The 13,809-nt window shown below is 36.4% G+C and overlaps 1 protein-coding gene across 1 annotated transcript in view; it reads right to left on the bottom strand.

The window, feature by feature from the left end:
• Positions 1–13,809, bottom strand: part of LOC107654554 (ATP-binding cassette sub-family A member 5-like) — a 27,128-nt gene that overhangs the window by 4,845 nt on the left and 8,474 nt on the right. Inside the window, 23 exon segments of the mRNA XM_016441679.1 lie at positions 3,215–3,306; positions 3,390–3,458; positions 3,562–3,699; positions 3,970–4,083; positions 4,214–4,384; positions 4,844–4,957; positions 5,056–5,193; positions 5,389–5,516; positions 5,616–5,782; positions 7,011–7,212; positions 7,394–7,513; positions 8,069–8,208; positions 8,305–8,395; positions 8,480–8,618; positions 8,702–8,821; positions 9,308–9,483; positions 9,632–9,742; positions 10,033–10,091; positions 10,470–10,647; positions 11,145–11,292; positions 11,991–12,179; positions 12,815–12,956; positions 13,046–13,272. Of these exon segments, the coding sequence (XP_016297165.1) occupies positions 3,215–3,306; positions 3,390–3,458; positions 3,562–3,699; positions 3,970–4,083; positions 4,214–4,384; positions 4,844–4,957; positions 5,056–5,193; positions 5,389–5,516; positions 5,616–5,782; positions 7,011–7,212; positions 7,394–7,513; positions 8,069–8,208; positions 8,305–8,395; positions 8,480–8,618; positions 8,702–8,821; positions 9,308–9,483; positions 9,632–9,742; positions 10,033–10,091; positions 10,470–10,647; positions 11,145–11,292; positions 11,991–12,179; positions 12,815–12,956; positions 13,046–13,272 (3,173 nt within the window).

Genomic DNA, 13,809 nt, shown 5'->3' with positions numbered 1-13,809 from the left:
AAGGATCCTTTAAATTTATCAAAAGTGATGATAAAGGCATTTATAATGTTACAAAATATTTCTATTTCAGATAAATGTTGCTTTGAACAGGAATAAATTACATTTTAAAATATATTCAAATAGAATGTTATTTTAAATACAAATATTTCAAAATTTGACTGTTTTTGCTGTACTTTGGATCAAATAAATGCAGGCTTGGTGAACAGAAGAGACTTCTTTGAAAAAAAACATTACAAATGAGATCGTGTGGTTGTCTGAATCGAGATCGCAATCTTTTAACGATTAATCGTGCAGCTCTAAGACAGACTTTAGCTGTTGCGAGCGGCACGACAACTGTCGCATCTGGTGTAGACACGGTGCAAGTAAAACCACAAATGAACTCTTATTCAATTAATTTGATACCTTTATTGTTCTTTTAAGCAGTTTTCAAATTTGTGCAGGAAGCACTGCTGAAAAGTTGTGCATTGGTTTGAACTTATGGGTAATGTTAAAATGATGTGCAATTGATATGCTTTCTGTTACACAGGGTTCCCGCTCTTTCATGAACACCAGATTCAAGGACTTTTTAAAGCACCATTTATTTTATATCAAGCACCTATCAAATTCACACCCCAGCATATGTAGCATCATGAAAGATCTCTTACAGTACTTAACATTTCACTTACACTTAACATTTATATTAAAAATTTCAGAGTAATGAGGTTTTGAATGTGTAGGTTTCATAAATTTAGACCATTTTGAGCAGTCGTGTTCAAAGGAATTTAATTAAATCCATTGAAGTCAATGGAGTTCACACTGGTAATATTCAAATACAATTTCTCAAATATTGATAAAAATAAACATTTCAGAGTAATAATGTTTTGAATGTGTAGGTTTCATAAATTTAGACCATTTTGAGCAGTCGTGTTCAAAGGAATTTAATTAAATCCATTGAAGTCAATGGAGTTCACACTGGTAATATTCAAATACAATTTCTCAAATATTGATAAAAATATATATTCTTGCATCAAACTGGTTTTTGCTGTAATTGTAAAAGATTTAAATTTGAGAGCATTTCTCAATTTTTAAATGAATAAAAAGTGGTTAAACAGGGCTCTACGCGTACTTTTCTTTTAAAATGTAAAAATTTTTTGGAGCAGTCAAATATTTCAGGAGCACCTTCTAATCAATAATATCAAATATTAGCCTTCCCATTACGAGATGATATTTGACTCCTTAAAGTGATTTACAGGGAATTTAGTTTTTACACCTTTGCAATGGCATTTTTCTAACTTTATTAAAAGTATGTCATCTTTTATGTCAAATTCAAACATTTTTATTTTTTAAGCTTTTTAAAATTTCTAATTAAAATGACAGAATAAAATCAAGTAGAATAAGAATAAGTTACAAATCAAATAAAATCAGTATTAAAAAAAAATTTATTTGTACCACAGAGGTGGCACAGAAGAACACAAAAGTGGCTTGTAGGTGTATTTTCAGACATTTAATGAGGCTCAGAGGTGGCATGAGTGGAATTAAATTCATAAATTCATGTTGAGGTTAATATTTTAAATATAAAATTTTGAATATAGAAATATTAAAAATGAAATATCAGAAAAGATCCTTTAAAAATGAAAGTAAAACTGCCAGTAGGTGGTGGCAAATCATTGAGTTTATCACTGAATCATTCATTCAATTGATTCATTCGAATGACTAATTCATTCAGGAATTAAGTAAGTGACTGGCTTCATGAATGGGTAATTGATTCAGATTAGTTTAAAAACACACATTCATTCATAAACGAAACACCGCTGTGTTTGCTTGGAAATGCGCAGCGGCTCAGCTGTGACTTTGTTTGAAACTATTTTCGTTGATGAAATAGAGCAAAATCAGGCAATAGTGTTGTAGTCAGACAATGCAAGTCACTTAATATTAATTTCTTGTTTAATGAACTGTTGTATTAAATCAATATCACACTTGCAAACTCCCTTAATCATTAAAAGCTGTCACTCACTCATCGCGAACTCACAAAGTTCCATTATAATCGACGAAGCTCCCTACACTGCACAATGAATCTCTTATTTACACACTGTCAACATTTTGTTTGCTATAATGAGAGGATTCGTGAGATTGCTCAGCACTGAACAAAACTCAGGTGTTTGAACAGTGAGTGGATTCTGATTATCATTGTGTTCAAGGAATCACCAGATTTGTCTGTGATACATTACTCAACGCAGCAAAAACACGTTGTAAATAAGTTAGAAACCTTTGAAGCTCTCCTGAGCGCAAACAGAAATATGCTAATCGGGTCAGTCGCACTTGTGCTCCTAAATATTTTTTTTCATAGTCACACGCAGTAATTTTCATTCGCAAATGCACTGCTTTTCCATAGGTTCATGCAGGGCTGTGCATCAGCTCACATGCTAAGTTTTTTTCTCGCGCTACCCTATCTCAACCCCCAATCATTAGAGCAGTTTCGTTTTGTATTTGACAAACGCATATAGGACAATATTTGAAATAGCACCATTCTACTAAAAATTTATTTAAAATTTAACTCAAGCACTTTCAAGGACTTATATTTGTTTTCAAGTACTTTCCAGGCCTTGAATCCATGCGTCTGATATTCAAGTACTTTCAAGAAGCGTGGGAACCCTGGTTACAGTTGAAAAGTTTAAAATACAATAAAAGCAAAAATATATTATAAAGTATTATTATAATTTCAAATAACTTTTCTATTTTAATGTAACAATGTAATTTATTCCTCTGATGAGAAAACTGAATTTTCTCCGTCAACAGTGTCACATGATCCTTCAGAAATCATTCTAATATGCTGATTTGCTGATAAAGAAACAGTTCTTAATGGGTCCTTAATTTGGGTCCACCCATAATTTGTTAAAAAAAAATAAAAAATCCTGCTGGAACGGTACTTAAAAAAAAAAAAAAAAAATCTGTAGTGTAACTAAAATAAATTAGTACAATTATTTAATAGTACATCTTTGTATCTTTCTTTAAATATTCAATAATAAATATTCTGGAACTGCATAAATGGTAATACATTTTTTTTTTGCCTGTTCTCCCTGATTCACTTCCATTCTTTATACAAATAAAGAATCGAAGTGAATCAGGCAAAACATGAGCTCAGATGTAGTTCAACTTGTCTGCCATTTTATTCCAACCGTTACTCCTGATCTGAGGCTTTAAGTAAAAATTGGGCATTTAGTTTATTAAGACAGACCTGCAGAGCTGGTCATTTTTCATGGTCTTCCCTCCATATCTAATCTCAAGCCATCTCAGGGTGAAGAGCATCAGAATACACTGGATATACGGCTATGGAAGACACAACAAAGATTCAGTGTAAAAGACATTACAACACACTTTAAGACAATAAAATTATATTTACAATAACTTACAGACACAACAGAGATGAAGAGGTTCTTCCACAGGAAATCATCATCATGAGGAGACTGAAGGAAGGTGGCCTAGGATGAAAAAGACTTGTATTAGGTTCAATTACATTAGGGATATTTCATCCATGTTATCAGACATTGAATAGATGGAGTCCTGTAAGTAGTAAAGTGTTACCATGGTAATGCAGTTAAGGCAGCCCATAAGAGGGTAGAGTGGACTGAAGAAACACAGTGCATTGTGTAGGAGACGAGCCATACCAGCATTCTCATTCACAAGAGCCATCTGGACTATGGATGCAGAAACCACACACAACTATGGACAAAAAGAAAAAAAAAGAAATAGCTTTAATACCTTCCTACAGATACATTTGTTTCCACACCACTGGAACAATGACTTTCCAATTGAATTATAATTTACTACAGACCTTTTCCTGATTTTTTCCATTATTTTTTAGTCAATTCATTTCCACGACTGTTCTCATTTCAAAACGACCTGATATTTCCAGGCTTCCCACAGGAATCCTGTTTTATTGTTATTATTAAGATTATTTGAAGGTTGTGGAGAAGTTTCTTGAAGACTCACCATCATGGAGACCACTGAGAAGAAGTCCCTATTGCTCTGGACTTTGACAAACATGAAGGATATGCAGTATGTGAAGAGAACCATGGCTGGAGCGAAGCCAATTAGACACAGAGCCTGAAAACAGAATAAAGAGAGTAGTTGAGCTGTTGTCATGTGCTAATGCTAATATCTGCTCTGCTCTTTAAGCTTAAATAACTTCCATTTTAGAAAAATGTAGAGGAAGCTGGGCGAAGTGTTTTCTTACCACAGACATGGTATTTTGGGAGGTTAGCAGGTTTGAAGAATGGAAGGCAAACAGGGTGCTGGTCATACAGATTAAGATAAGATAATAGAAAGGGACATCAATGGCTGCCTGACCGCACCAGTATGCCGAAGGAACAAGACCAGAGATCCTCAGGGTCGAGCGACACTTCAACTGATCAAGGTCAATAAGACGTTGGATCAGCTGAGGAAAAAAAAAAAAAAAAAAAAAAAAAAAAAAAAAACTGAAATATTATTGTAGAGACATTCTGATAAAATCAAGCATTTACATCTGGTGATTTAAGGCGACCCCTGAGGAAAGGGTTCAATAAGATTTCTGTAATGTTTTTGAAAAAGGTCTCTTATGCTCACCAAGGCTGCATCAAAAATACAGTAAAAACAGTAATATAATGAAATAAAAAAAAAAAAAAAACAATATATATATATATATATATATATATATATAAAAATTACAATGTAAAATTTTATGTAAAATAAATGTACATGTAAAATTGTTTTATCAATTTAATGCAATCTTGCAGAAAATATTCATAAAAAAAATTATGAAGTTAATATAAAAAATTTGCTAAAATAAAAATTCAAACCATCATTATATGAAGTTACAAATATATACCTCTTTGTCTCTTGTGTGGTCCATTGCAAAATAGGCTGGCATCCCAGCAGCCAGCATCCCAAGAATCACAGCCTCAATGTAAACCAGTGCATAGGACGTCTTATCAGGGATTTGCTAAAATGCAGAAAGAATATACCTGTTGACACTTACAAGAAACAACAATAGCAGTATTTATGTACAGTGACTTCAGTGTATTAATGCACTACACTCACATAGTCGAAGGGTTTAGTCCATGTTTTAATGTGTTCAGTGCCATTAAAGCCCCTCAGGAGGGCGTTACTGAGCACATTGACAACCATTGGCAAGGAGTGCACGGTGGTACTGTTAAAAGCTAAAATGTAGCTAAAATCCTGGTATTGAGAAACAACGAGGGAGGACAGGAGGGGTTAAATAAAATTTTCGAAGAACAGCAAGCGTTTCAATTCTTTTTCAACAGAAAAATATGATAATTTCAGAACAATCCATTGTTGAGAAATGTATTCCCAAACTCAAACTGTGGAGTGTAAAAGTGTAGAGAGGTTAACCAATTGTACTGGAAGGCTCACTTTACTGGATCCTGTCACGTTGATGGCGGCACTGACAGGTGCAGCAGACATGTAGTCCGGTTTTTTCATCATTTCCACTTTAATGTCCTGAGACGCCAGATTGTGGATGAACCCTGACAGGTCAGAATCTACCACAACACACAGATTATACATTAACTAAGTATTGAATTGGTTAATGTGAATTGTCAACAACTGTCAATATAATATGAACAAGTATTATCACTGACCGGTGGAGTTTTGCACAAGCAGGCTGGTGGTGTATTTGCGAGGAGCCTCGTTGCGGTGCAGCAGGTATATAGGTGAAAACAATCTTTCAGGAGAATGAATCTGAATGTTTCCCGTGGCCACGGACAGAATCAGCATTGCAGACAAGAAAACCAGGAACAGTGTCAAACTGGGTAAAAGTATGAGAAGAGAGAAAAAAGTATGACTTATAGCTTTGTATAACACATGAATCATATGGATTATTAAGAAACTGTTCATTAAGATATTACGGTGGCCGAGAAGTGCAAAGCAAATCACAATTCTGAAAACAAAATAACAAATTACAAACGCAAATGCAAGTCTAAAAAACAAAATAATTCAGAAAGCACAACAACAATTCAGAAAACATTATAACAAGTCAGAAAACACAATGACAAATTCGAAAACAAAATAACAAGTCAGAAAACACAACGACAAATCCGAAAACAAATTTACAAATCAGAAAACACAACGACAAATCAGACAAACCGGAAAAGGTAGGTATAGTTTGAGACAGCGCCATTGGTTTGGGATTACTCACCGCTGACTGGACGAGACATCTGTCAATCAACGTATACAGGAAAAACCAGCCGAAGAACAGCAGAGTCGTGGTAGAAAGTTCGGAGATGGTATTAAAGTAGCTCAGTTTAAATGTATTGTATGAATTGCCCTTACTCTGGAATAAAAAATACGGAGTATTTAAATCTAAATACTAAATTTAACAATTTAGATTTAGTTAAAATTGGCTGTAAATCATCAGCTGCAGTGGCACAGATGGATAAGTGCGTGCCCTTTGCTTTTTGACTAGTAAGGGCAATTCATACAATACATTTAAACTGAGCTACTTTAATACCATCTCCGAACTTTCTACCACGACTCTGCTGTACTTCGGCTGGTTCTTCCTGTATACGTTGATTGACAGATGTCTCGTCCAGTCAGCGGTGAGTAATCCCAAACCAATGGCGCCGTCTCAAACTATACCTACCTTTTCCGGTTTGTCTGATTTGTCGTTGTGTTTTCTGACTTGTAAATTTGTTTTCGGATTTGTCGTTGTGTTTTCTGACTTGTTATATTGTTTTCGAATTTGTCATTGTGTTTTCTGACTTGTTATAATGTTTTCTGAATTGTTGTTGTGCTTTCTGAATTGTTATTTTGTTTTCAGAATTGTGATTTGCTTTGCACTTCTCGGCCACCGTAAGATATGGTTCATTTGCATCCTTTTCCTCTATGGGGTTGAGCATGGCCTGGGTCTGATTCAATATAAATATAAATATAATTTTGGGTCTGCAAGATTTTTTTATGTTTTTGAATAGTATGTGTGTACTGTGTACTACTGAAAGGCAAACATGATCAACTAGTACTTGCAAGCATTTGCTCACTTGTATATAAAAGGTTTTCTCTCTCTCTGTAGGTTGAGCATGTGCAGCCAGGCCACCGTGCTAAACTGCTGCCTCCAGAGGGCACGTCCGGTTACTGCATCCTGCCTACTGTCTGAAAACGTCAGCAGCCGCTGGTCTGTGTCATCCATAGATGACACGTCTCCCTCGTCTTCCACCTTTTCTTGGTTAAACACACTGTAGTCTACCAATAAAGGAAAACACAAGAGGGCGTTATACCTCTTGAGCACTTCCCTGTGCTGGTTCATTGTAATACTGATTAGTTTCATGTATTTTATGTCAAACAGTAAGCTATTAAACAGCTGATCTTAAAACGGCCATTTTGAACAGTGATTTGAACCAGTTTAGGTAGGTGGCTATCTTACCCGCCTGATCCACCTCTGCCTCTGCCTCCAGACGCAAAAATACATCCTCTAACGTTGTCATGGAGACACCGTAGTTAATGATACCCAGGTCAGGTCGACAGTCCAGCTCCGCAAACAGCCCTGGAGTGCAATGTGAGAGGCGAGAAGAGTTTAGTAACCATAGAAATTAATATTTTTGGATTGCAAGAAACAAGAAAACTAACCACACACACACACCAAAAGCATTCCTAAAAGAATCAAAGTTCTTACATACACACAAACACACACACACAAACAAATAAATAAATAGATACTTATAAATCTGTCATTTACTAACCTTCATGTCGTTCCAAACCCATATCATTGTGTTTCGTCAATTGAACAAAAGGGATTTTTGAAGAATATTCAGGTTATTCTTTTCCATACAATGAGTGAAAAACCCAAGTCATACAGGTTTGGAATAATATGAAAGTGAATAAATCAAACTGTAAGCGTGAAGTAAACACCCCACCGATATCATAGACTTCATATAACAAGACTACAGATAATAAATCTATATAAAAGCAAAAATTAAATCAGCCCCAATAAAACACCACCGCAGTCCTGGTGAAAGCATGAAACAATCTGTTGCTCCGCAGGGCATATGGCAGTGTGGCACATAGCAGATGGAGACATGAGGGCAAATAGAAGCAAGACCTGGGAAAGTGTCCATGCTCTCGAAAGGCAATGTGAATGTAAGCTCAGCCTCTTGCTGCCTTGACAACTGAGCCTTGGGAACATGCTGCTTGACCAGTGATGTGATGTTCTCCGCTTCACAGCCTTCAGTTACAGACATTCTAGAGGAGGTTTAGAATGACAATGTTAATGTAGCAGCAGCAATGGGTGACAGGAAGAAAGAAAAAAAAAATAGTACATGTATCATAAGAACTCACCTAAGATGGTAGCCAACCCCACACTTGGTCTTCAGGTACAAAGAGGAACCAACACATTTCAGTTGTCCTTGAGAGATGACAGCTTTACGATCTGCATGACAGAAAAAAAAACTGAGGTGAGTAAGATTGAGACAAAGATGACTGATGGAAGAAAAGTGAAAAATGATAAAAGTACCTGCAAGTATATCTGCCTCGTCCATGTAATGAGTACTGAGTACAGTAACTCTGCCTGCTCTTCGGCTCTTCAGTAAGGACCAGACCTGGTGCCGAGACACTGGGTCCATACCTGCCGTTGGCTCATCCAGAAGAAGGATCTGATTCATAAGCAAAAGGACACTGAGGGAGGGGGATAAATAAGCAAACAAAAAGTCAAAGGTATATGCCGTCAGACATTTACCTTTGGGTCTCCGAGAATTGCTATGCCCACAGAGAGCTTCCTCTTCTGGCCTCCACTCAGGTTCTTTGCCTGGGCATCCATAATCTTTTCTAAATCCAGATCCCTTAGAACTTTTCTCACCTTAAAAAAAAGAAAGAGATATTTTAGAATAGAAATGACAACAAAACAAAAAGAAGAAGGTAACTTGATGTTTCCGGCTTTATTGAAGATATTTTCTTCAGGGTCAGTAAAACTTTTTTTTTTATTTTTTTTAAGATATTATTATTGTTTTGTTTTTTTTATTCAGAGAGGACACATTAAATTGGTCAAAAGTGACAGTAAGGACTTTTACATTGATACACAAGATTTCTATTTCAAGTAAAAGCTGTTCTTTTTAATTTCTGAAAGAAATGTATCACGATTTTCAAAACAATACTTCTAGAAGTTTGAGGTCACTGTTGCATTGTATAATGAATGTAATTAAACACGTAGAGTGGAGTTGATGTCAAATCAGCTCTTTTGATGCATAAGAGTGTGAGGTTTGCTTTTGAATTTCCCATACAAAGAGTGAAATGTGTCAACATGCAGTCAGCTGATGTGGTCTCTAGATCCACTGGGAGTTCCTACCTCACTGTCAATATCAGAGGGCAGGATCCCTTTGATGGCAGCAAAGATCCTCAGGTGTTCCTCTACAGTGAGCACATCAAAGATGATGTTGAACTGGGGACATATACCAACCAGCTGTCTCATCTCGGCCCCCTCTGCTATCTCTGCCACAGGAGAGCCATAGATGGTTGCCGTGCCTATGCATAAAACACAAAATAACAGAATTGTGAGTGTAGGAGCAGTACAACTACAGTTTTTGCAAGGTATAGAGACCCAGTAAGATGTTTAAGGTAGATGTGTTCACAAAAATGTTCAAAATGATCATCTATGCATCACATGTCTGACCTTCTGTAGGGGGGCAGATGCCACACAGGATGTTCATGAGGGTGGATTTTCCTGCTCCACTGTGACCCAGCAGGGCAGTGATCTGACCCTCATAGATGTCAAAAGTCAAACCTTCAGATCACAAACAGACAGAAGATAAAACATTCACCAACATATCAGAGCCAGAAGTCTCGTCATCAACTACATTTTTAAAACCAAGTCAAGATCAAGTGCACTATGGGACTATGGAAGTAAAAAGGGTTGCAAAAACCATTTTGTGCTGACTAAAAGCATTTTATCTAAATTATACAAGAAGTAATTCAGTTCTAAAATCCATAAATGCTGAGCAAGAGGATGCATACACTATTTGTAACAAACAAACAAGGAAATGTCACGATTTGGACACAGGTGGGAAGTCTCACCTCTCAAAGCTTCCACTTTGGTGTCTTTCTCTCTGTAGATTTTACGGATATTGCAGATCCTAACAAGAGTAAATAAATAAACACAGAAATGAATATTAGATGGTTGTTCTGGCTGCATGCCAGCTCTCTTCAAGGCCAAATCTATCCAGGCTTTGAAAGAATTTTAACATACATCAGCTCTAAAAACATTGCTCCCTTTCCCCAAACTGCAGCCTAAATCACTTCACTGGTATGCAAATACTGACTAGCTTTTGTAGTTTGTAGATAAAGATACTTTGTGAATAGAATAGAATAGAATAGAATTTATGAAAGGGTGGGGGGCATGAATTTTTAAACAAAATTATTTAATTAAAATTATTTAATTTTTTTTGTAAAATTAAATGATGTTGTGCAAGTAGTTGTGGACCATTGATAATTTTTTTGAGTCAAGTCCGCACCTGATAACCTCTTTGCCTCTAAACTCAGGAGAAACCGCCTCCACAGATTCATCATTCACAGGGGTTCCGTTGACATCGCCCTCGTACACGGAGCTCACCTCCACATAACGCTTCCTCCGCTTTGACCAATAGGATGGCTGTAGGAAGTACAGCACTGAGCGCCTTGTGCCAAACTCGCCTGAAGGAAGAAATGGTTATTTATGTGGGAAGGTCACAAACGCCTCCATCGCATGTTGAGTAATAACTAACACACATTTGTGTGTGTATTCTTTACTGCAGCCACATAATGATTTTTATGGAATCTGCAAATGCTTTTAAACCTTTAAAGAGAACAGACTGTTGCATTTACAGTAAACCTAACACATTTTTGAAGTGTTCAGCTAGAAAAGTGTGCTAGTGCAATCTTCCTTTTAAGAAAATGATTAATATTTTGTGGTCAAGTGAAAAAAAAAAAAAGTGTATCTCAAGCATCAAAATCGTTTTTGGAGCCACATTACATGGACTGTGACAAAACAGTCTTGTTTCCAGGCAGAGCAAATGAATTTGCATTGGAATAAATTAGTATACGATGACTGAATATAAACACTGTTAAGAAGTGGAACTCTACTAAAAACACAAAGATGATTTCTGTGGTGCTAAACTGTTCATGCAAAATGTTTTGACTCTAGTTGTCACCTGGTAACACTTGGTCCAGGTAAATGGCTAAAAGCAGATAGAGAATGCAGTCCAAGAACAGCATGACCATAGGAACATAGAGGGCGTGAGGACCACTGCCCAGAGAGGAAAACACTGCGCCGTCCCCTTGAGCTTCCAGATACACCACCTACACATAGACACACAAACTGTCAGAATATAAACTATTTCATATATGGGATTTTTGACTTACTACATACTGACCACAAACTTATGAATGGTAGTATATGATTTTCTTTTTTAATGTTTTTTTAATTTTAATGATTTTAATGTGCTTACCAAGGCTGCATTTATTTGATAAAAAATGTAATAATGAAAATTTTACAATTTAACATACTGTAACTGTTTTCTATTTTATTACATTTTACATTTCAGTGTCACATGATCCTTCAGAAATTCTTCTAATATGCTGATTTGGTGGCCGAAAAACATTTCTGATTTTCTATGCTGAAATCAATTGTGCTGTATTTTTTTTCAGGTTTCTTTGATTAAAAAAAAAGTTATAAACAACAGCATATATTTGAAATAGAAATCTTCTGTAGCATTATAAACGTTGTCAGTGTCACTTTTGATCATTTTAACGCATCCTTGCTGAATAAAAGTATTTTCTAAAAAAAAAAAAAAAAAAAAAAAAAACAGAAGTATACATAAAATAAACTGAACATGTGTGAAAAACGTTCTAGGCTAAAGTGCTACTGATTTGTTATTTAAAATCATCACTGTTCTCATATGTGTTTCTTGGCGAACGGTCCTATAACCTAGGTGTTATACCAACGCTGCCGTTAAACCATGGAGACCATGGAGTGCATTTGTGGAAAAGTGTGTTACCTGGGCGATGCCGATAGAGAAAGCGCTGGGAGACAGAAGGCAGAGGAGCCACACGGCTGACTGGGGGAAATCTCTCATCAGCACAGTGAAAAGAGACAGGCATCCGAACACCACCGTCAGCATGGAGCCCACTGTGCTTGCAAACTTGGGCTTCTTAAACAAAGGGGTCAACATGAAGGAGAAGAAAATCTGTGGGATTAAGAAATGGGAAAATGAAGTCTTGAGGTCAACCAATTAAAATGTAACACATTCCTGGTTTCATTGTGATTGATTGATCAATCAAAGAGAAACCCTTAGATTTTTTATATTTTAATCTGTCACACAGACACCACTTTTCACAATACAATCAATTCCCAATGGATAAAACCAAGACCTGTCCTGCATTTTGTTCTCGTTGAATATCCTGCTGCATTCAGAAATATCACATTATGGAAATAACTTCCAAATGCAGTTTCATTTTTGAAGAAAAATACACTTTACTGCTGACACAACTTTGTAGCTAATGCTTTCTTGAAAAAAACAAAAAAATAAATAAAAAATAAACAAAAAAACCCCCCCTTGCATTCTGTCAGATATTTTACAAGTACAGTCACACTCTGCTGAAAACCAACACAGCAAAAAGCAATTTAGCCTTAGAAAATGAAAACTGATAACATATTCATTATGAACTCAGATTAGCCCGTCACTCAAATGACTACTCTCATTGTAGGCGGAAATCGAGACCTGAGGCCAAATGAGTGCACAGCCATTTAAATTGCTTTGCACTCTCTAAAGCTTTGAGTCGCTATTGTTCAGGATGTGACTGGAGGGTTGCTAGGACTTACAGAGGATATTCCATAGAGGAAAATAAGGAGGAAGATGACAAAGAAGTTGCTGTTGGAGAACAGGGGTGTGCAGGTTGCTATAACAGCCATGAGAATGGACATGGTCGTCACTAGTGCAGCATAGAGAAGGCCCCATGAAAGCCTAAAGAAAGCAAAAGAAAAGTTTACAAACGGATTTTTACATTTAAATTGCCTATGAATTACAACAGGTCCTGTAGTGAGCACACTCACCAAAAGGCAGAGTCATACAATCCCATCATGCCCATGGTGTCTTTCAGACGCTGCTCTTTTTCAGCTGCCACATTGACAATGAGGAAGGAGACAAAGGGTGTAAATGCCAGCACTAGGTATATGGAAATCAGGGCGTGAGGGAACTTCTGGACCTCCACCGAACCCGGATGTCCCATCATCACTGCACGCACTTTTAATTCATTCCACACCGGACGTTTGGTCTTCATCTGCAAAAGAATGAAGACAATATTATAGAAGCAAAAATCATGTCAAAAGAATGCAGCAGTGACTTCCTATTACCATTAATGCACTGTAAAAATGTAATATCATAAAAGATTGTAATTTCAAATAGGGATGCACGATATTATCGGAACGTTATCGAAATCGGCCGATAATGGCTTAAAATGCAAATATCGGCATCGGCCCGATATGAAAAATTATGCCGATATGCCTTGCCGATAAGATGAATAACTCACATGTGCTCAGGGTGTGATAGCAATAAGATCACGTCAGCAGTGTGGTCATTCTTTTTTCCTGAATGATGATTAGATTCACGGTTTTGAGCATTTAATTTGAGAATGCGAGTACAGAATGACGCGTCCGGTGTGCAATAGAGTCAACAGTTCCTCCGGGTCCTAATACCCGTCCGGTAAGGCGTTTTATTTACTTAGGGGGCTTTACTTATTTTACTTGTAATAAAATGAAAGTAAAATACACAAATAACATTAATATATATATATATATATATATATATATATACACAC

This window comes from Sinocyclocheilus anshuiensis, unplaced genomic scaffold, assembly GCF_001515605.1.
Source record: "Sinocyclocheilus anshuiensis isolate Anshui unplaced genomic scaffold, SAMN03320099.WGS_v1.1 scaffold391, whole genome shotgun sequence".
Classification (NCBI taxonomy): Eukaryota; Metazoa; Chordata; class Actinopteri; order Cypriniformes; family Cyprinidae; genus Sinocyclocheilus; species Sinocyclocheilus anshuiensis.
The sequence above is the reverse complement of the archived record's forward strand: the minus strand, read 5'-3'. Positions and strand labels throughout refer to the sequence as shown.